Raw genomic sequence first — 21,925 nt, 5'->3', positions numbered from 1 at the left:
AAATTGCCTGGTCTGATTTCTGCTGTGATATTTGGATTGTTTAAATGTCACAGCTTGCCTGAGTATTATTGTTGACCATGTCCAGTCCATCCCACATGACCCCTTATGACCTATCTTCTGATGGGGGCTTACAGCAGAATAATGTGCAATTTCACAAAGCTCAGATCATCTTTAAACTGGTTTCTTGAGCATGTTAATAAGTTCACAGTAGTCATCAGATCTCAATCCAGTAGAGCATCTTCGAGATGTGGCAGAACATTTTGAGATTAACATTTTGGATGTGCAGTTCACATATCTGCGGCAATTGTGTGATGCTGCCATGTCAATATGGTCCAAAATCTCTGAGGAATGTTTCCAGCACTTTGTTGAATCTATACCACAAAGAATCAAGTCCAGACATGGTCCAGTTCAATTTTGCTGTGTTGATTAAGGTCTTGGCTACATGTTTTTCATTCTTGTTGATTGTTATTGGTGTAGGAATCTATAAAGCACAATGTTTTTGCTTTGCAAAGCACAAACATCATCTTAAAAATTAGGTCAAGACGAAATTTTATTTATTTTTTTATTTTTTTTTATTTTTTATTAAACCATCATATTGCCAAGAAAAAACAACAAAGATCAAAATTCACGTATTTACAGCACAGTTTTTGTCTGAAAATAAAGGAATATTAGGAAAAGTACTTTTAAAGAATGTCATACCAAAATGGCTTATCCTCAGTTTGGAAAAAACAAACAAACAAACAAAAAAAAAACCCACCCAAACAACCAAAGAAAAAAAGTGGCACAGTCATATGAATGGGTACTGCTATTTTATGTGTCCTGCATTTTGGAATGAATTCTCTATTTAGTGTTCAACACACAAGACAAATCCAAGTAATCAGTAGTCAGACAAATAAATTACAGAGAATACTGACAAACTCACACATACCTTTCAGTTTATATTTATTACAAAAAAACAAAAAACTAAGGACATCAAAGGGAAAATTCAAACTACTGTGGACAAAACAAACATGTATATTTTTTTGCTGTTCTGTTTTGGACTGTGTGGACTGGTGTGAAATTTAATAAAATAGCCAATGGTTATGTTATTGTTAAGTGAATAAGTGTGGTAAAATGCATATGAATATCTTTTCATATTAAAAAGCTCAACAATACAAAAAACAAAAAAAGTCTAACAATAATTTAATAATTACATGATGAACCCTAATACATAACCCAACTGTAATTTATAACTAAGAAAAATAAAGTGATAGGTTCTTACATGCCCAGTATGCGGTTTATAATTGTAGAACAGAAACTGCTGTCCTGTCAAGTGAATAAAAAGAAGATATACTGTAAATCTGCACTGTATGAGGAGTTATCAGAATCCATGATATACTCTCTGTAGATGAATATAATAATATATGTGTAATTAAGACAATGGAATGGCTAAAAGCCAAGTGATTTATCATAACATTTATATACAAATTTTGGCCATGGTTTTATAACTTCCCTTTCTGATATTTCTTTGTAAGTAAATAGAGTTGTGGTACATACAGTGTTGTTATAATAATAATAATAATAATAATAATAATAATAATAACTACAGTAAGAACTAAAGAAGATCTTCCCAATTCTCGATGTAACCCGTTTAACTTGACCTACATTGTACCTTGTGACTTAAGTAGTTTTATTTACATTATGGTCAGATCTGTGCTATTATTCTCACCTTTTTTTATATTTTATTACATAATGTACAGTAGGTATCCAGAAAACGTGGAGTGGACATACTGACCAGCATAAAGTCCTGCTGCCTGCTCCGATGGTAGCTGTATATGCACAGTGTCTCCTTTTCTTAATGGGAGTACAGCACTCCCTGAAGCCTGATCTAGCAATCCCTTTTTATACTCATCATAAGTGTACATAACTGGCTCATTATTCTTCATCAGTGCCACCCACACATTACTTCCTTTGCAGTGTACGTTGTAAGAAAAGTAGTAGATCCCTGGTATGCTACAGGTAAAAACACCATTCTGAGGACTGTAGTCCTGATTGCCATTGTGCAAGAGTTTGTCAAAGATGACAGGGGAACCCACAGGGGGGAATGGATTTGTGAGTTTAGCTGTGAATGCAGGCAGCTCAGGGCCATTTCCACCAATCTCACCTCCATTTGGGTTCTTGTAACCTTGTTTTTGGCCACTGTATGGGCCAGTCATAGGAAGGATCTGTCCAAGGTCAGGAAATGTAGCAGGTTGTCCAGGAGGTCCAGGGGGTCCAGGTTGTCCCGGTTGCCCTGGAAATCCAGGAGGACCACTGGGACCGGGGTTACCTTGTGGACCAACAAGACCTGTGGGTCCTGGGGCTCCCTCACCAGGATAGCCAGGTTTACCTGTTAAGCCTGCATCGCCTTTTCGTCCAGGAAGCCCAGGGGGTCCAATTGGGCCCCCTGGTCCTGCAAGCCCTGGAATACCTTGTGGTCCCTGGGGGCCTTTCTCTCCAGCCTGTCCTCCTTCTCCTCTTGTTCCTGTTAATCCTGCAGCACCAGGGGCACCAGGTAAACCCCTAACACCAGCTTCTCCTTTTGGGCCAGTGGACCCTTGTAAGCCTCTTGGTCCTGGTTGCCCACCCTCTCCTGATCTACCAGGCTGTCCGGGAATCCCTGGAGGACCTGTCTGACCCTTTATTCCTGGATTTCCTCTTGGTCCTATGACACCATCATCTCCTTTTAATCCTGGGAAGCCAAGACTACCAGGAAGGCCTATTGGACCTGGTGGGCCAGGTATTCCACTTGAACCAGTGGGACCAATGACACCTGTGAGACCTGGGTGACCTTTATCACCTTTTGGACCTGGTGCTCCAGGAAGACCAGCATGTCCCTTATGACCCTTAGGTCCTGGAAACCCTGGTTTACCATAACCTGGCAAGCCTGGGTTCCCTGGTAAACCAGGGAGACCTGGTTCCCCCTTCCCTCCAGATACCCCCGGGTGCCCACTGAAACCATCTTTTCCTGGTTTTCCAATTCCTGTTACACCTGGTACGCCTGGTTGGCCTCTTTCACCAGGTGCCCCTGCCAGTCCTGGTTCTCCAGGAGAACCAGGCTTTCCTGGTATTCCTGGATGTCCAGGAAGACCATTCATACCAGGTTTACCAATGCCAGCAATGCCCACCTGTCCAGGTGGACCTGGTGGCCCACCAGGGCCTTTCAAGCCTGGAAAACCAGGTATACCAAGTCCTTTGTCTCCTTTGGGGCCTGGAGGACCAGGAAGCCCAGGCAGACCTTTTTGGCCAGGCTCCCCTAGAGGACCTCGCTGTCCTGGAAGTCCCTGATCTCCTGCTTTTGGAATCCCAGGGAGTCCTGAGGGACCTGGAAGTCCTGGAGGCCCAGGAGGTCCAGTTACGCCTACATCACCATTAGGACCAAGATCACCTTTTGATCCTGGTAATCCAGGTCCTCCAGGTTTTCCTGGCAATCCTGGCATACCAGGTTTTCCAACTCCTGGGTAGCCAGAAGGACCAGGAGGGCCTGGCTTTCCTGGTAAACCTGGCAATCCCTGTCCTGGAAGCCCAGGAGGGCCTTGTGGTCCTGGTGGTCCTGTTGGCCCTGGGGTACCTTGAATTCCTTGCAGTCCCTTTGGGAGACCTTTTACCCCTGGAACAGGAGGGCGTGGACCTTTAGCTCCTCTGGGAAAGGTTTGTCCTGTCAAGGAAAATACTAAAAGAGGTAAGTGTTGACCCACTAAATAATGATCTGACATGATCAGTTATCAGCAGTGTTGGGAAGATTACAGAATACATGCCCCAAAATGTATTTTGTAACATATTCCGTTACGTTACTCAATGAGAGTAACGTATTCTGAATACTTTGGATTACTTAATATATTATCATGCTTTTTTACAACTACATGAATGTCCTATTGCTTTTTGCGACATTACTATTACTATTATGGTTACTCGCCATACCAATAGCAACTAGATTTTTAAATCTTAATATAAAATGAGTAACAGTAGGGTGGACATTTGGTACGGCTGCACTTTTTGCAGTCATCTCGTATAGAAAACTATTCGGTGCGTATATAAAACAGGTCCGTGGCTCTGAACCATAGTAAAGGGACCTGTGGCTAATATGTCGGGTTCCGTGTCGGGCTCGTAGCCGAAAACTAGCTTTACTTTGTTGTCTGGGTCAGCTTTGCTAGCGAGAGACAGAGAGGCGTTGAAAGGCTGCTCCAATGGAACTTATTGTTTCGGAGGAAAACACGAACACAGTGTACAGTGGAGTCTTAATAACGTACTTACAACTGAGCTTGTCAGGCACTCTTTTTGGCTGCAGTTGTTATTATTATATTTACATGCAGTTTCTGCTCACAGAGCAGAAACTGTTTAGATGTTTCTGCTCTGTGACAACTTGTACTTTTCCACTCACCTTTTTCTCCCTCCCTCGCTCACAGACACATAACGGGTATGGCAGTCCATTCTCCCTGCAGCACAGACTACACTGCCCATGAGGCTACATTCTTTAGGGCTATGCCTTTAATACTCTGGCCTATTGCCTTCATATCAAATCATTTTTAAAAATATTTCTTCACGTCATTATGAGACGCGAGATTGAGACACAGGCATTTGAGCCTCTTAATGTGTGTTTTGTTTGGGTTTCCACTGGTGTGGAATTACCAAAAATAGAGAGGGGATAGCCTAACATATGAAACAGGAAAAGAACGCCGTGTAATCCCTTTATTTCAACAAAGTAACTGTATTCTGAATACCACCTTTTTAAACAGTAACTGTAACGTAATACAGTTACTCATATTTTGTATTTTAAATACGTAACGGCAATACATATTCCGTTACTCCCCAACACTGGTTATCAGTAGTTAGTGATCGATGTTAACTAAAAAGATTTTAATACAGTTACTACTCACTGCATCTGAATGGATGACCCCTTATTAGGTCATTTGATTATAAATAAATGAACTAATAATGAACTAAAATAATTATTTACAGTGCTGTTGAAATAATGAAAACAGACATAATGAATCTATTGTAAAGTAAGTCGCAAAAGCACAGGAGGAAAGAAAACCAAGAAAAAAAAAGAAAGAAAGAAAATTCAAAACCAGGGAGCGCTCCATGTAAATAATTAATTTATTGTAGCAGTGCACTTAAGTTAATATCTTGTCAGTTTTACGCCATCTCCCCTGTATTTATAATGGAATTTGAAGGCAGTTTTTAGTAAAAAGGTGTTAGTTAGTCAATGCAAAAAAGCTAAGAATTTAGTTCATGTCATATGTTGGAATATACAGATAAATATGTCGATGTCGATCTTACGTGCTGCACAATAATTTTTAATATTTAGTATTTACTGTTATATTCCCATAGATCATCGTAATGATGTTGTTTATTATATTGCTCTCTTTTTTTCTGCTTGTTTTCTCTTTTTTCTTTCTCAACAGGTGATCCAGGTGATTGATATATGTATTTTTTGTCTGCTTATTTTGTTGGTTTTTGTTTTTTTGCCCTTTATCACCATTCCTCTTCCCCTCTGTTTTTCTTTCCCTCTTTCTTTCTCCCCTTTCTTTTCCCCAGTCAAGTCTGTCCTTTATTTAGCAGGTTAAAATAAAATAAACAATAAAAGGCGAATCAAATAGACCAATACGGCAAGGCTGGGTTGGTCGATTTGGTAAAGTAAATCCGTTGGGCATCTTTCTATGCCTTTAGACAATAATTCTGATGGCAAAAGAACCAAACGGGACAGGCAAAAAAACCCAAAAGAATATATAGATAAATATGTAAAAAGGACCCATTGACGTATTTGATCTGTTTTACAGCAGGTTGTTAGTTTATTAATTATGGTATTAGAAAAGATGCAGGAGCTAAAAGTAATTTTTCACAAACATATTGAACTCACCTTTGCCATCTGTCAGTGGTCTCTCTTTACCCATGTGCAATGGCGGTTGAGGAAACTCTTGTCCATACTGAGGAAGTATTGGCATCTCATTCTCCAGAAACTGTTGCTGTGGATATGCATCATATTGTGGCAATGGCTGGGGCTGTTGGGGTGGCTGTTTATGTCCATAATACACCCCACCATGAGCAAGGTATAGTAAACATAGCTGTAACACTGTGATGAGAAGATAGAAAGAATGGAGGGATACAGCCACCATTTTCTGCAATTGAGAAACAAAAAGTGGAACTATAAGACAGATATAAAGATTTCAGTGAAATTAAATGAAAGCATCTACACACATGAAAAATCTTCGTATCTATCTTCATATCATATCTATATATCTCGTTAGCGGTATCCTTGAGGGTATCTTGAAGGTATCTTGATTCTTTAGATGAATATCAATTAATTTCCAAAACCACTACACATCTTCCCATAAAATACAGAAAATGCTGTTTTGTAAAAGCAAATAAACTTCACAATTTGTATCACAAGTAAACAGCTTTATTGGTTGACATTGATACATATATTTGTATAATGAATGTATTATTTACTTCTAGGTAATTTACTTAATTAATGTGAATAGAGTTTGGTCATTTAGGGTGTCTTGTGCTACTCATCAATGGGATAAATGCTGTGCAAACAGCATTTAATTATTTAGAGAAGAAAATAATAATAATTAAGCCTATTAATGGTTTATGGCCATGCTCTTAAACCATACTGGTACATAGATGAATTCAAATGCCAGGTTTCAAGAGCTTACAAAATTCACTTGTCAAACCAAAGAAATCACCCAAACCCTCCACTGCACATATGTGACCTAGCTTAGATATCTTTTCAGAAACACTGTGTAAAAGCCTCCCACATCCTTGAAGTGATTCACACATACATATTATAATTAAGAGGCCCCACAGGGGATGTGGCCAGTTTTGAACATAATCTTTAATTCTTTAAACATGTCTGCGCTAAGGAGATCAGCTAAGCACTGCCAAAAGCACTGTGTGAAAATAAACACTGATGGGTGAATGCATGTTTTCCTCAGCTGCAGTGTTTGTGTGTCCTGAAACCGAACCAAAGAGATCAAACATTTTGGAAAGCTGCAATAACTGAAGGCTTGCTTACATTTTTTAGAGCAATTATTCTAAAAAGAAAGCTAAGTTGTGTTGGCTGGATGTTTCCAGGGGATTATTTTTAGAATGGAAATACTTATGTGTCTAGTTTCTCTGCAAAATCAGCATGTTAGAGATGTTAGGGTTGATTTGAATATGTTGCAGTAGCTATTGCACAGGTTGCCATCTACTGCATGGTTAACATTGAGATGTGGACACCCATTCAGATATGCACACTTACAGCCAGTTTGGAATCTTTGTACTGTGGGAGGGAACCCACACAGGAACAGGGGGAACAGGCAAGCTCTACACAGAGAGGCCCCAGCTGACTAGTGGACATAAACCCAGGACCCACTTACAGTGAAGTGACTGCACTTCTCATCTAACTATATACATATTTCAATATCAAATAATTAACTGCTAGAGAAAACTACCAGCAGAAGCTTTCAGAATCTTCTCTCCACCATTTTCTAAAAGCCTCATAATGTTATTGAACAATATCTACATATTTCAAGGTTATAAGTTTGATCCTGAGATAAGCCAAGAGGCAACATAATAGCTTAGCATGTAAAAAGTCTTCAGTAAAGTCTTTAGAGTTCAAGTTCGAGTCTGTGTGAGTGTCGATCTCCAGTAATTGAAAAAACTACTAAAAAGCACTCAAAGACAGAAAGAGTCTTGGATGTGCTTCAGACGATTTTGACATTGTGCATTCAACATTCAAACTACTGTGCTTACAAAATACCAACACACATAACACAGCACCTTTTGCAGTTTGGTGCCTAAAAGTCTAAAAAACCTCAAAAAACCTAATCTTGATTCCTCTGTCCTTGCAAATTTTAGACCTATTTCTAAGGTCTCGTTTCTGTCATTTCAGTGTCCCGATAAAGTCAAGACTTGAATGGCGTAAATGTTCTTAATCTTAACAAGGAAAAAAAAGTGATCATCTTTGGACCAAGCTGTAATTCCAGTACCCCAGATCTTGACCTGCGCAGTTTAGTACCTTTTGCTAAACCGCATGCAAAAAATTTGGGGGTTATACTGGATAATAAGTTTACCTTTAAGAAACAAATGAACTCTGTTGTACAGCGGTCCTTTTTAAAATTGAGGCTCTTATCCAAGGTGAGATCATTCTTATCTTTTATCTTTGATGTCATTTGTTACTGTGTAATTTTTATCTTTGTACAGCACTTTGGTCAACATTTTGTTGTTATTAAATGTGCTATATAAATAAAAAAATAAAGTAAAGTAAAAGGCTAATTAAAAAACTTTAAAAGGGGGAGTTACTGTTTGAGGACTGCTTGTCAGTTTGGACAGTCAAAAGCTTAACTGTCAGTTTGGAGAAATTTGGAGGTTCTAAGTTCAGGTGTTCACTGAGTTTTTGAAGGATAACAGTGAGAGTAAACAGTGAAAAGCTCTATGAATGAACACCTCAAGTGTAGCCTGGAAGTACTAAAGCTAAAGCTTACTGAAGCTGGGTTTGATTCTTATCAGAATTTGGTAATTTATGATGTCTTGGATCTAAATGCTTCAAGAAAACCAGTTTAAATATGTGATTAAACAGCACATATAGACTAGAGATTAATTTTGAAAGGAAAGAGTGAAACTCTAGTCCGGTCAAATAGGTCAGACTGCTTGAAGCTGTGGAGTCTGTTCTTATGAGAGCTGTTATAGTTTGAAGCACAATACCAACAATGAAATGTTCAGAGAAAAACCTAAATGCCATAAAACTCACAGTTAACTGAAAGTTAATTAAAAAAACAACAACATTAAGAATAAAAAAGATCACACTTAAGCACTGCAACACTGATTCACAACCACTCCTGAAGTGAACTTTTGCTTCAGAACTGATATGATCATAACTGAATGACAAATTGTAATGAATTCTGTATCACCTTTTTGTTTTTCAAAGAAGAACATGGCCTTTAATATCACTGACTGTAACTAACTGTCAGAACTAGCAAAACATTTGGGATGAAAATGTCTGTTTAGGTTTGTTTGCCTCCCCTGTTTGTGGAGGATCAGTTCACTCATTATTTCTTTGCCTTTTGTGGATTAAACCTCAGAGGGAAGCAACAACAAACACACCTAATTTATGAAACTTTTTCAGACTTATGGTTTGTGCTTGAACCCCAAATATTTAACAAGGTAAAATACAGCTATATACGCAAACTGCCCCTAATCTAACTATTTCTTTATGTTTAAAGTTCATAGTGGTCACAGGAAGACCAAGGTAATAGGAAAGCCTGTAAGGAAGATTGTTAGAAGACTGGTTGGTGGTTCTATATATTTGGTGCAATTTTTAGATTCAACACCTGAAGTAAAAAATTGAAGAACAACTGAAAGTGCCATGTGTGTATAGCTGTTGGAAAGCATTACTATGAAGCAGTTGCTGCTGCTACTACCCTAATGTAACCCATCAACACTGACCGATATCAGTTATCAGTTATTTATGCCATATGGGTAATAACCCATCCATCCATTCGCTTCTGCTTATCCTTTTTCAGGGTCGCGGGGGGCGCTGGAGCCTATCCCAGCTGTCATAGGGCGAGAGGCGGGGTACACCCTGGACAGGTCGCCAGTCTGTCGCAGGGCCAACATACAGGGACAGACAACCATTCGCACTCACTTTCATTCACACATTCACAATTTGGGTTATCCAATTAACCTATCCCCACTAAGTGCATGTCTTTGGACGGTGGGAGGAAGCCAGAGTACCCGGAGGGAACCCACGCAAACACGGGGAGAACATGCAAACTCCACACAGAAAGACCCCGGCCTGATGTTGGAATTGAACTCAGGACCTTCTTGCTGTGCGGCAACAGTGCTAACCACCGTGCCACCGTGCTGCCATATGGGTAATAACCCATATGGCATAAATAACTGATAACTGATATCGTTAATATTTAAGTAAACTTCCTCAGCATTCAAACTTTGTGTTTCTTTCATGTCAGTGCACTCACATATATTTGTTACCCAAATGCTCTGTTGTTTAGCTAAAGCTAACTTGGGCAAAGATATACGTAAATACATGGAAATCTATGGGTAAGGTCTATGACAAGTTACAGAGATATCACCCCAATTAGAGAAACCACCTGAGTCAAAACATGGGGAAGCACCCGTTACATTTGTGCAGCTGGTTCATGGAGGAAAGAGACGTAGGTCATAATGTGGAACAAAGTGTTAAATACAGTGAAAGTGGGACCACTGCAGCCATTATGCATGCCTTTTTATATTTGTTCATGCATCTTCCTTGTCGTGAGCAAATGTTTCTACCAGTGCACTACTGGGCTGTTTTTGGAGGACTGCACACAAACAGTTCTGTGTTGGTTGCATACCCATAGTCCTTTCCTCTGTGTACTCAAAGACCTATGCAATGGTTCCATAAATCCACCCTTAGGCACAAAATATTTGAAAACTCACTGTTGGAACATTTAATTTAAATAGTCATTAAAATTCCAGAGTTTCAGCTGCTGTTTTACATTTTTAATGAATTTCTTCCAGAGAAAAAAAGAACAGACCGCTTCAATAAAAAACGATTTGCCAACTGACTGAATTTCAGTCATGTCAGCGTTTTAATGTCACATTTTAGGCGAGACAATCTTTTGCTTTTCGTGCATCTCCAAACATTCAATCTTGGAGCAAAATCACTTGTTTAATCTTTTTCAGCTATAAAGCCAGCAGGAGACTGATCCTCAAATATTGAGCTTCTAAGCAGAACATGGTTTCACACGTTGGGAATTCGCTCTGCAGACAAAAAAGGAACACATGTTTGGCAAGGAAATAACAAAGAGGACCTCCAAGGATATGCCACTCTTCATGGCTCAGAGACATAAAGCATACAAAAACATACCCAGTTTTAACGGGTTGGTTTGCTGCAAAGCAAACAACCCAAGTACATGTTATGCTCGGCTAAGTTCTTTATTATTATTTTTCTTCCTTGGCATTGCCTCCCCACACCATTTGTCATAGTGAGCAAAAATTAGCTGTGAGGCGACTGATTCTATGCAGTTTTAGTTTAGGTTTTACCGTTTTCAAACAGTTAATTAACAATTTGTTGCAAAAACATCATAAAAATTCCTTCCTATTCTCCCCATTGGGTACACCTGTGGCTAAACACTATTGGGTACACTTAGCAGACCATATCAGTAAGTACACCTGTCACTGGCCGGCCACTTTTTAGGCACATCTGTATACACACTACGACTGTTTTGTATAAAGTATACACATGTCTAGCCAAATTTTGAAGAGGTGGCAACAGACAATATTTGGTAGGACATGTTGTGGCAGATCTTTTATACAATATATATAATTTATTTATCCAGATAAAAGGTATTATTGAGATTAAAAATGGCTTTTCCAAGTGGCAAGTATAGTATAACAAATTATGGAAATGAACACAACTGACATTCAATACAGGCAAGTGCACACAAACATCCGAATCAAAACGCAAGCACGGTCCACTCTACACCAGTGTTGTGGTGCTGTGATACAGTTGAAGAGTTTATTGAAGCTTATTAACTTATTGTGTCACGCTGTCAGGGTAGCTGCCCTTAATTATACAGCTAGCCTTTATTTACAGACGGTCGATATCATCAGTCATTTTTTGGTTTACAGACGGTTTAATGGGAAAGCAATTGGAGCGTCTAGACCACAGACTAAATTGCAATAAGTATTGAATTCTAATGACATTGCACTATGTGTTTAGCTTTGATACTTGAGTACCTTGCGTGGCAAACATTATAACACAACAAATAAAGAAACCTGAATCATTTTGTTCTGGGTTATTACACTTTTCCCATCACAACGGCTGCAGTAAAATTCTCATGTATTTGCTTTCCACCTTCGTTTTAAGATTTAAGAGGAACAGCTTCTCCCGGCACAACGAAAGGTTTGCAATTCTTTATCAAGAAGCATGTAGTTATGAGGTGCTTAAAGTAAAAGCACACGCTCTAATAATGACACTTTCACGACACAATCATTGTTTCTGACAAAATTATTGGACAGAGTTTAGTCTAGTCAGGAAACTAGGCATGACCATTATGCATTCACAATTATGTTTCACAGTGAACCTGACAAAAGCTGCAGATGAAAAACAACTACTCTCAAACATCTTTTTTCAACACAATATGGTCTTGCTGTGTCCCTGAACGAATAGCTTGACAATAAATATTTCCTCTCTGCAACAACAACCAAATAGAATCCACTTAGAATCCCTTCTATGATTTAAACTTTCACCTTGTGCATGACCTCAGCTTTGATGAAATCTCTTCAGACACCTCCACACCCGGCACTCGATGACAATCTCATGCAACAAAGATTACTCGGCCCACTGTGGTTCCTGGTTCCTCTCAGCCTCTTTGCCAATACATACAACCGCAGCTGGCTTTGCCTGGTGATGAGCCACCAGTCTTTTATCACCTCTAGATTGGCTTTGGAAATAATCACATTTCCATTTCTCCTCTGGGTTCCTCTCCTGACTTATTCCAGATGTGGGGAATCTATTGCTTGATAAACAAACGGTGAGGAACAGAGGCATGTCATTGCTTATAGACACGGGTGCCAGTCTTAATTGCCTGTGGTCGGGCTTGGCTTTTGTACTTTAAACAGAGGGTCCTTCTTTTCCAATAAGAGTGGGAAACTAACTGTGCTGCAGGATATAAAGCAAACTTTTGAAATTTCAACACCAATGATACATACTGATCATTGACAGAGAAGCCTTTGTGTGCAAGTGTCAAGGCTACAAATTAATGCTGAATGGCTGAGACCATTGTTAGTGAACAAATCCAAATGCAAGAGAAAAACTTCAGAATTCTAAAACAATTTCAAAACAATATCCAGAAGCTAACTGAGCAGGATTTATACTGGCATAATGGACATATTGTCATTTTGGCTGTAAGATTAAAAAAATAATTGTCATCTTTCAGGAACCATTGGAATTTTTCTCTCGAGCCTAAAATGGTTGAGGAGTACAGTAATGTGAAGCGGTAACAACTAGGCAGAGCTTTTTTCTGTCCATGTTCAGATATCAGTACCTTGTGAATGCCTTGTACAACCATGATACTTCAAATATTTATACATTTATAAATAAAGTGTTAAGCTCTATTAAAGCTAAACAATATGTACTGAGCCCTGCGACAGACTGGCGACCTGTCCAGGGTGTACCCCGCCTCTCGCCCCATGACAGCTGGGATAGGCTCCAGCGCCCCCCGTGACCCTGAAAAGGATAAGCAGAAGCAAATGAATGGAATATGTACTGAGGTTTTCCAGACATCCTCTGACAGTGTGGTGTTAACTTATCCAACATTTTGGATGCATGGCAATCATGGTCACAATGTAGGATCAAGTGGATGAAGTGAACAAGGCCCCATTACACCTAGAGACCTAGAGACCATTAAGCCTAGAGACTGGTCTGCAACCATCTGGCAACCATCTGGTACTCCCCAACCATTTGGGGAGTACACTAATAGCAATAGTCCAATATGGTGGACAACGTTCAAGCATTGTGCACATGATGTCACGTGAGAAAATTAGTCCAGACATATTTTTACATTTCTAGGAAGACATTGCTATCTTCAGCAAAACAATGCCAAACTTCACTGTGCATCATTTCCAAGAGCATGACTAAACATAAGTAAAGAAAGTACTATGCAGTAATACTGATGGGTTAGGAAGCTCTTAGTGTCACAAAGGTTCCTCTCTTTTTATCTGGACAGGTCACCATAGAAACTTTGACTAGGTCAAAGTGAATTTAGGATTGTTGAATGTGTCTTTTGTCCTGTCTTCCTCTTTTCATCCCCAACTGGTCACGGCAAATGGCTGCCCCTCCCCGAGACTGGCTCTGTCTGGGGTTTCTTCCTGTTAAAAGGGAGTTTTTCCTTCCCACTGTCACCAGGTGCTTGCTCAAAGGAGTCATCTAATTGTTAGGGTATGACTCTATTATTGTAGGGTCTTTACAATGCAATGTAAAACACTTTGAGGCAGGCTACTGTTATTGTGATTTGGTGCTATATAAATAAAATTGAATTGAATTGAAGTTAACATAAAGAAAGCATGAAATGATCTGGCTCATGATTCAGGCTTCACCATCATGCTTTATTTCATTTCAACAACCCTGCCATGGGGATTTCACTACCTGAGCTCCAGCAGACCCAAGAACAATACAGATGTTGTTCTCTTCAACTGACCTTTTTTTTTTTTTTTTAAATAGACTGAGTCAAAACACACTAAAATATGAACATCGCTTTTGGACGGTCAAAACAAACCCATCTGACCTCGTAAGACACAATATTCTCATACAATAATGTGTGTAACAATTCTGTCAGTGTAATGTGGAAACGCTTTTCAGCTCCTACACACAAACACAAAGGAATGCAACAATCAGCTGACAGGAACACGAGCGCCAAGACGACATCTGGGGAATGTACCTGAGTATACGTGCGACCCACTGCATGAATTTATGTGAGCTGATGCTAACCTTTATAAGAAAAACACACCACCGCTACAGTCTCAGTCTGGAGTACTCACACTGTGGGTATGCTTGGAGTTTCTGCAGACAAGGACAACAACACACACCTGAAGCCAAAAACAACTAACTCACTGTATCCAGAACCATGATAGGAAAATAAAGTCAAAACAGCTCTACTAATAATGATATCTATCAGACAGGACCTGTAGTGAGGCAAGTGGCTCAATAGAGGGTGCCAAACTACATTACTACTCAGATTTTCAGTTCATCAATACAGTCTATTTTGTTTACTTGCCTTTTTCACAGGCTGGGTGGATACTGGCTGTAGCTCAGGTGGCAGAGCAGGTCAGCCACTAATCTGAAGGTTGGTGGTTTGATCCCAGGCTGCCTCCTGGCGGCATGCCAAATATCCTTGGGCAAGATACTAACCCCGTGTTTGCCTACTGGTGGTGGTCAGAGGGCCCGGTGGCGCCAGTGTCCGGCAGCCTCGCCTCTGTCAGTGCGCCCCAGGGCAGCTGTGGCTACAATGTAGCTTACCATCACCAGTGTGTGAATGGGTGAATGACTGAATGTAGTGTGAAGCGCTTTGGGGTCCTTAGGGACTAGAAAAGCGCTATACAAATGCCGGCCATTAGTCCAGTGGGGGAAGAAGATATCCTGGCAAAGGCTGCTTTTTAATAATAAGATTTATTTTTGTTGTTTATCATAATTTATACTAAGTTTTGTGCATCATCATCATCCCCATTTTCCTCCTTGTTATTCTCCAAGCCTGTGCTGCTTTTCTCTTTTGTTTTCACTCTAAGCAGCTGATTCAGCTCAATCATCATGTAACTTTTTGATCATTTCTCCCTCTTCCTGCTCATCTTCATAGTGAGAATATTAACTTTCCCCCCTAAGCAGTGAGTTAAAAAATGAAGAAAAATGGGTGTGAACGCTTCCCCAGCTCAGCTTCCTATCTCTCCATCTTTGCTAACTTTGCTTTCTTATATATATATCTTTCAGCTTTTGCCATTGATGTCACATCTACACACAGCCTCAAATCCCACAATGCATGGATGTAGCACCTGGATGCATTTTTAATTGCTCACCGCTCACTCTATCCTTTGAAAAGCCTTGCACATACACCCACGCAGTCCACCCGACCTCATCACCCATCTCACTGACATATTTTTCCCTCTCCTGCAGTTGTAGGAACCACAAGTCACAGAGTGCCTGCCCACAATTTTCATTTCAGGGCAAAAACTGGAGTGGGAGGAGAATTATTTTCCTATTAGCTTTTGAGTTCTGTCAAAACAGAGTATCTGATGTCAGTGGACAGCAACTAATAGCAACCCAGACCGAAGAGGCACTTTAGGTTGTTTCCATGTTTAAAGAAAAAGAAATTCAATGAGAAGAAAGGATGAGAACGTTTATGTTTGGATCTTATCGAATTTGATTTAAATAGGGAAGATTTATAGGTACAGCAACAAAGAAATGCTTGAATCAGATTTAGACTTTTCCCTTGAACTTTGTGCGGTCTCTGCCGCAATCTTTCTTGGTCTCCCTCGTATTTAGCTGGTGCTAAAAATGGACCCGTGAAAGAATATTTTTAAAAGTAATAACAATGTTTGGCTAATAATCAGATCTGATCAGTAATACTGTGCTAAAACCACAGACTCCACTGGAGAATTCTGCAGCTGCATAAATAGATTTCCAGTTATGAGCAAATCAGGGAACAGCACACCCTGTGTTGCCTCTGTTTTTCCAATTCCCAATCAGATACTATATTTACTCAAGCGCTAATGTTTGTGCTTTTCTACTTACTATTTCACTGGGAAATATCGTCCAGTGTAGAAGAACAGAAGTTCAGCTGTCACATTTCAGATGTCCACAGTAAACTTTCCATCCAGATGTAGTGCATATTTGGAAAAAAAAAACTGGAGTTTTTCCACTCGCTTTGTTTTTAAAATGCAAATTTTAAACATGCGCGAAACAGGTGGTTGGAAAGTTGATAGCACCAAATGGTGATTTCCCCTCACACATGTTTTCATTTAAATACTGTGGAAAGCAAATGAGGTCAAATATAACATTTCACAAAAAAAAACCCCAACTCAACAATAAAAATCTTAAAAATAATATAGACGTGACATATATATTATTTTAACCCTTTGGATGCATTTTGTTCTTTTTTGTAAAAGCATGGAGAGGCCTGACTCTTAAAAAAATGGATCAAACGGCTACAAAAGCAAAGGGTTACTTGCACACTGATTTTATAGCTTGTAGCACCTTTAGTTGCAATAACTAACTAAATAAATAAAGTAATAAAGTAACAGTTTTCTTTTTGACTTAAACAGTCTGTCACATCATTGTGGGCCAATTCTAGACCCCTCTTTTTTTTTACAAAGTTTGTTCAGGATATTGAGATTTGGAAGCATTCATGTATGCACAGCTCTCTTAAGGTCCTACCACAGCATGCCTGCACTTTGACTGACCCATTGTGACACCTTAATTGTTTTTTTTTTTTTTATCAGCCATTCTGTTATAATTTTGCTGCTGTGCTTGGGATCATTGCCCTTTTTTATGCCTGAATTTGGACTAAGCTTTAGCTGTCCAAAGACAGATGGTCTCACATGTAAGTCCATACAGAGAAGTTCATGGTCGTCTTAATGACTGCAAGGCGCCGAATTCCTGTGGCTGCAAAACGAACCCAAATCATCACTTGGCCACCACTGTGATGCGTTTGATATTAAGTGTTCGTGTTGATATGCTTTGTTTGCTTTTGTGCATTAGGGATTATGCCAAACATCTCCATCCATTAGGTTTACAACACCAGAAGTGTTTTTTTTAGAGAGAAGACACTTTCTCCTGGAAACCCTACTAAACAATTCACACTTGTTTAATTTTTTTCTAATCGTGTTATCATGAACTTTAACATTTAACATGCTAACTGAGGCCTGTAGAGTCTGTATTTCTTGTGTTTGTTGTAGTTTCTTTAAGAGTTGTGTGGTCTGACCTTAGGATGAATTTGCTGAGAAGACTGTCTTTGAGTTGACAAAAACGGAATGCTCCAGACCAGCAAACAATTTTTGAGATACTTACCTTTGTAATTCCTACAAGAGCAGTAAGTTTACTGCATAGAGAACTGTAAAAACTCTTTTTCACATGCTTGTTAATGTTCAAGTCATGCTTATGGCAAGAACATCAGACTCTAATTTCTGTCAAGCCTTCATAATGTAAATTCATAACTTTTACTATGTTTTATTGGTGTTTCTACTTAAATACACCTCTGAAAATGTGCTGGTAAAGACCCAAACATGCCAAGTTCTGTCCTCAAACTGACGTCAAAAACCACTGAAGGTTTCCAACATGTTAAGATGAATGGTTTTGCAATATAGTACTGAGGATATTAAAATCACGAGCACGATTCGGTATATGATCCCTTCCAGAGGAGTAGTAATTGCTGTAGTTTGGAGGTTGGGAGCAGTCTAATATTTAAAAATGACTGGGTGGTGATTATATGTTGCTTTGAGAAGGGTTGTATTTGGGTTTTATCACCAGCAATTTCATTTTGATGGTTTCCTCTACCTCTACAGTTGATCAATCATTGAATGCACTCATATCAATTTTACTGCAATCATAAAGTGGGCTGGGGAGCATTTACGGCTTGATGTGACATGCATACATCGCCTGTACTGGTGACATGACAACAGCCAAGGGAAGCTTAATGTGTTATACAGTCACACCATAAAATATGCCACTCAGGGAAAAAATATGTTCCTCCCTTTTCCTACTTCCAGATGTTTTCGCAGCACACTATTTATGAGGGATTATAAGAACTAGGACTCCTTCTACTTAGGAGTTTAGATAAGAGTCACTTTGTAATAAATCTGCAAAATTTAAAGCTGGAACTACAAAGTGGTGTTTTGAAACAGAGCTACCACCTGTGGCTTTGAAAGAAAGTAAAGCGTGTCAGGACAGCAGCTAATGTGGAACCATTAACAGTATCTGTATTTGATTAACACTGTAAGATTGCCATAAAGTGAACCTGATTTCATCATTTGAGACATTTCTATGGCTGCAGTACTCTGCACAGTAGCACGAGACCATTTGGACACATGGCCTGAAATCACAGAGGCTGCAGCTGTGGGATCAAGAGGCACATTCCCTCAGAGCTGCATAAACACTTCCTGTTTGGTAGGTGAGAACTGCAAAGGAGTCAGACTCGGAGAGGAGAGCTGTCAAGAGACATTAACAGAGTAATAAATATGTGAAATCACAGCATGCTCACAGATACTCCTAGCAAACAAGATGAAGTATCCCTTAAATAGTGGAATAATTTGACCTAAAATACAGCCAAATAGCTGATAAATAGCTTGATTTCTGTTCACTGTAAGAAATGGTTACAGAAATATTTCACCATTTTGGGAAATATTGTGATTTTTGATGAAAGTTTGATGCAAACACTGAGAGTAAAGTAAATATGAAAGCTAGCAAGAGCATTAGCTTAGTACAAAGACAAGAGGGGGCAGCTAGCTTGGTTATGTTCAAAGATTAAAAAAAAAAAAATCTCCATATTTTAAAATCTTACTACAGCAATTTTTAAAGGAACTTTGTCACATTGCATACACATTGTTGCTTACAGACACATATAAAGGGTTTTTTAAATATATGTTTTCAGTCTTTTTTCCAAACTACGCTAATAGCTGCTTCAGATTTAGCATTTAGCATAGAGTTGCGACTCTTCATCAAAAAGCCACCAAAATACATTTTCTTTACTATTTGGCAGCATGTTGTAACAGTTTTAAATGGCGAAGCTTTTCTGGGGCCAAAAAACTCAAGTGCTCACTTGAGCAGATACAGCGACATCCTGGCCCTTGGACGCAAACACTAACCCTCCCAAAAAAACCCAAACTGACCACATTTGCGAGGCTTCAAACAGTCTCATTCTCAAAATCCAAACTTTTTAAGTAACTTAAAACTGATCTGCAGATTGAGTTGAACTTTATTACAAATTTCCTCTTCTGACAACATAACAAATGCAGTCCTAGAAAAACAATGAAAAACACATGCAAGCTTCTTGGATGTCTGTTAGGTCCAGACATGTTATTGTCTGGAAAAATGGTTGATCATCTTATCTTGATATGAGCTGTCTGGACCTCTTTATATCCACAGCTTATTAAATTACCAAAACCCATATTAACAGTTGTAGTTTATTAATATAAATATATAACCCTAGATACGGGTGCTGCTTTTAAAGAATGGTACATGAATTTAGAGAAAAAAAAGATATTTCACATCTCCCACTTACAAAACTTATCGCCTCAGTCATCACACAAGTCTGTATAGCTCATTACATGTGCGGCTCTGCTGGCACCAAATTAATCTGCTTTAATGCCACTTTTGCAGTGTAAAATTTTTTGAATGAACCCAAACAACTTCATCTTTGACATATTTAACATGATCATAACATGGACACATGATTTCTTTACGCTTTACGGACAGGTGCACATTGAGATTTAATGTCCTTAAACTATGCTGAGAGGATAAAGATACAATAAGTCTGATCGCTTTGCATCGTGTCATTTTGAACCACCACATCAGAAAATTTATTTTAAAGTCTGGCTTGCAGTATGAAACTCTGAAAACCTTCACTTCTGCATGACAGTGAAGAAGAAGACAACGAAGAAGCAGAAGAGGTTTTCTAAAAGAAAATTTAATGAAGCATAAAAATTTCTGTCTCCAGCCCGCAGCACCAGTGTTCTGCTGAGGAGACTTTTCTTAAATCCTGTTTCCTCTTATTTATGCGGGACAGATTACTGCTCAAAAGCTCTTAACACCTAAATCTTCTTATCCATAAACACAGGAGGAAAAAGTGCATGTTTTTCTTGTCCTGAAAAACATGCACCTAAACTTTCTAAAATGTCAAGGCATTCCACTAACTGGTGCTAAATCCTGCCGAGACGCTGCACTGTGCATTTATTTTAACAAGCTTAAGCCCAGGTTATTCTTCCCAGGTGTCTCTTTTGGATTTTCTTTTCTTTCTCCCTCTTTCTCTGCATTGGGAAAAATGTCAGATGTGATCTGCGGAGACATCTCAGCCCATTCTTCACAGCTGTGAAGTAGGATGTCTTATGATACATTTACTTGCTTCTCAGTTTCCATGTTCCTTTGCATGTGCAATCCCAAAAGGCAAAAAAGGAAAATGATCCAATCTCTGCCTTGCAATCAGACGACCATGCCAAAGCAAAACCAAATCAAAATGAACACATTTAACTATAAGACTTGATGATGCATCACTTACCTTTGTGTGTGCTGCTGCTGCTGCTGTGGTATCACTGAGCTTTTAAGGAGTTTGTGACAGACGCTGAACAGCAGCACTGGTGAGGGTTTGGCTTTTATCTACAGGTGGGTGGAGCTGCACAGGCTGAGAGCACAGAGGAGCTGGATCTGTGCACGAGGAGAGACGGGGGGAAGAAAACAGGATCTGTGTGAGAGAGAAACCACTACTTGAACTCCATGTTTGCAGCATTAAGAGGTTATTATACACAGAAACAAAGTGAGGGGAAAGAAGAAACCCAATCAGCTGCACGAGGAGGAAGATTCTCGTTTGACTTGGACCTCTCAGTGCATTCTTTGCATGGAGAAAGATTTAAGGGCAGGGTCTTACTCTGGTTAGCCAATGCTAGCTGAGGTTAGGCTCTAGCTAAGTGGGGAGGTTTTTGTGGCAACCAAAGTGCACACACAGTAGTTGATAAAACAACCTTACCACAAAGGACTATTTAGAAACTGGTCAAATTGTTCACATTTCTACTTTTTAAGGACTTTTGAGACAACATAAGAGAGGATATGAAGCTACTTAACATTGGAATTGTGTTTTCTTATTTAAAATAAAAGTAATAATCAAACAGATCTATTAGTATAAAACTCCTACTCATAACTGAGCAGCGGTACATCACAAATTTGACCTAAATGCTAGCTACTAGCATTCTTTGCTCACAATGAGAGCGGTAACAAGCCTTAAGTTACTGCAAATACCATGCTTATGTGCTCCTGACGTGTATTTCAGGACATTTATACATATAAGTACAGCTAAATAATGACACGGTGAATGATTTTGCATCGTAACTGTGAAAAAGTTGCGTGTGCAAGCCTGAATACTTCTCATCCTCAGTGGTCACCATCTTACTTTTGTACTCAGCCAAATTCCAGCCTGTAGGTGGAGGATTAATGTTGGTGCCAACACCAGTGGCTTAAAAGAGTTTGTGTTGATGTTCAGTGTTTATCTGTGTTTAAATGTTCTATTAAATGTAAGAGAATTTAATGAGTTCTGCTGTCAAAGTCTCATCAAGTGTCAAAAGTTTGCAAAATACAGCAGTTACAGTGTAAGTCGGTTATTGCGAGTGCTTTTTTCTCACAAAGAGAGCTTGTGGTTGTCTAAATTGTATATAACATTCTTTC

At 39.3% G+C, this 21,925-nt stretch overlaps 1 protein-coding gene across 1 annotated transcript; it reads right to left on the bottom strand.

Moving 5' to 3' along the window:
- Nucleotides 1-548: 548 nt before the first annotated feature.
- Nucleotides 549-20,824, bottom strand: LOC146547436 (uncharacterized). Its single transcript, XM_085265633.1, has 3 exons — nucleotides 20,769-20,824; nucleotides 5,879-6,137; nucleotides 549-3,676 (listed from the first exon to the last, which is right to left on the bottom strand). Exons 2-3 carry the CDS (start codon nucleotides 6,132-6,134, stop codon nucleotides 1,725-1,727), a joined length of 2,208 nt encoding a protein of 735 aa, XP_085121759.1. The 5' UTR covers nucleotides 6,135-6,137; nucleotides 20,769-20,824; the 3' UTR covers nucleotides 549-1,724.
- Between the last annotated feature and the right edge of the window lie 1,101 nt (nucleotides 20,825-21,925).

Source organism: Mchenga conophoros, linkage group LG23 (genome assembly GCF_057382185.1).
Source record: "Mchenga conophoros isolate Kocher_MC1m ecotype Shallow Benthic linkage group LG23, M_conophoros_male_GT1.1, whole genome shotgun sequence".
Classification (NCBI taxonomy): Eukaryota; Metazoa; Chordata; class Actinopteri; order Cichliformes; family Cichlidae; genus Mchenga; species Mchenga conophoros.
This window is presented reverse-complemented; position numbering and strand designations above follow the sequence as displayed.

Coding starts and splice junctions, on each gene's coding strand:
- LOC146547436 (XM_085265633.1), bottom strand. CDS start 6,134: ATGGTGGCTGTATCCCTCCATTCTTTCTATCTTCTCATCACAGTGTTA. Junction 3,677..5,878: donor ACCACTGACAGATGGCAAAG/GTGAGTTCAATA, acceptor TTTCCTTGACAG/GACAAACCTTTCCCAGAGGA.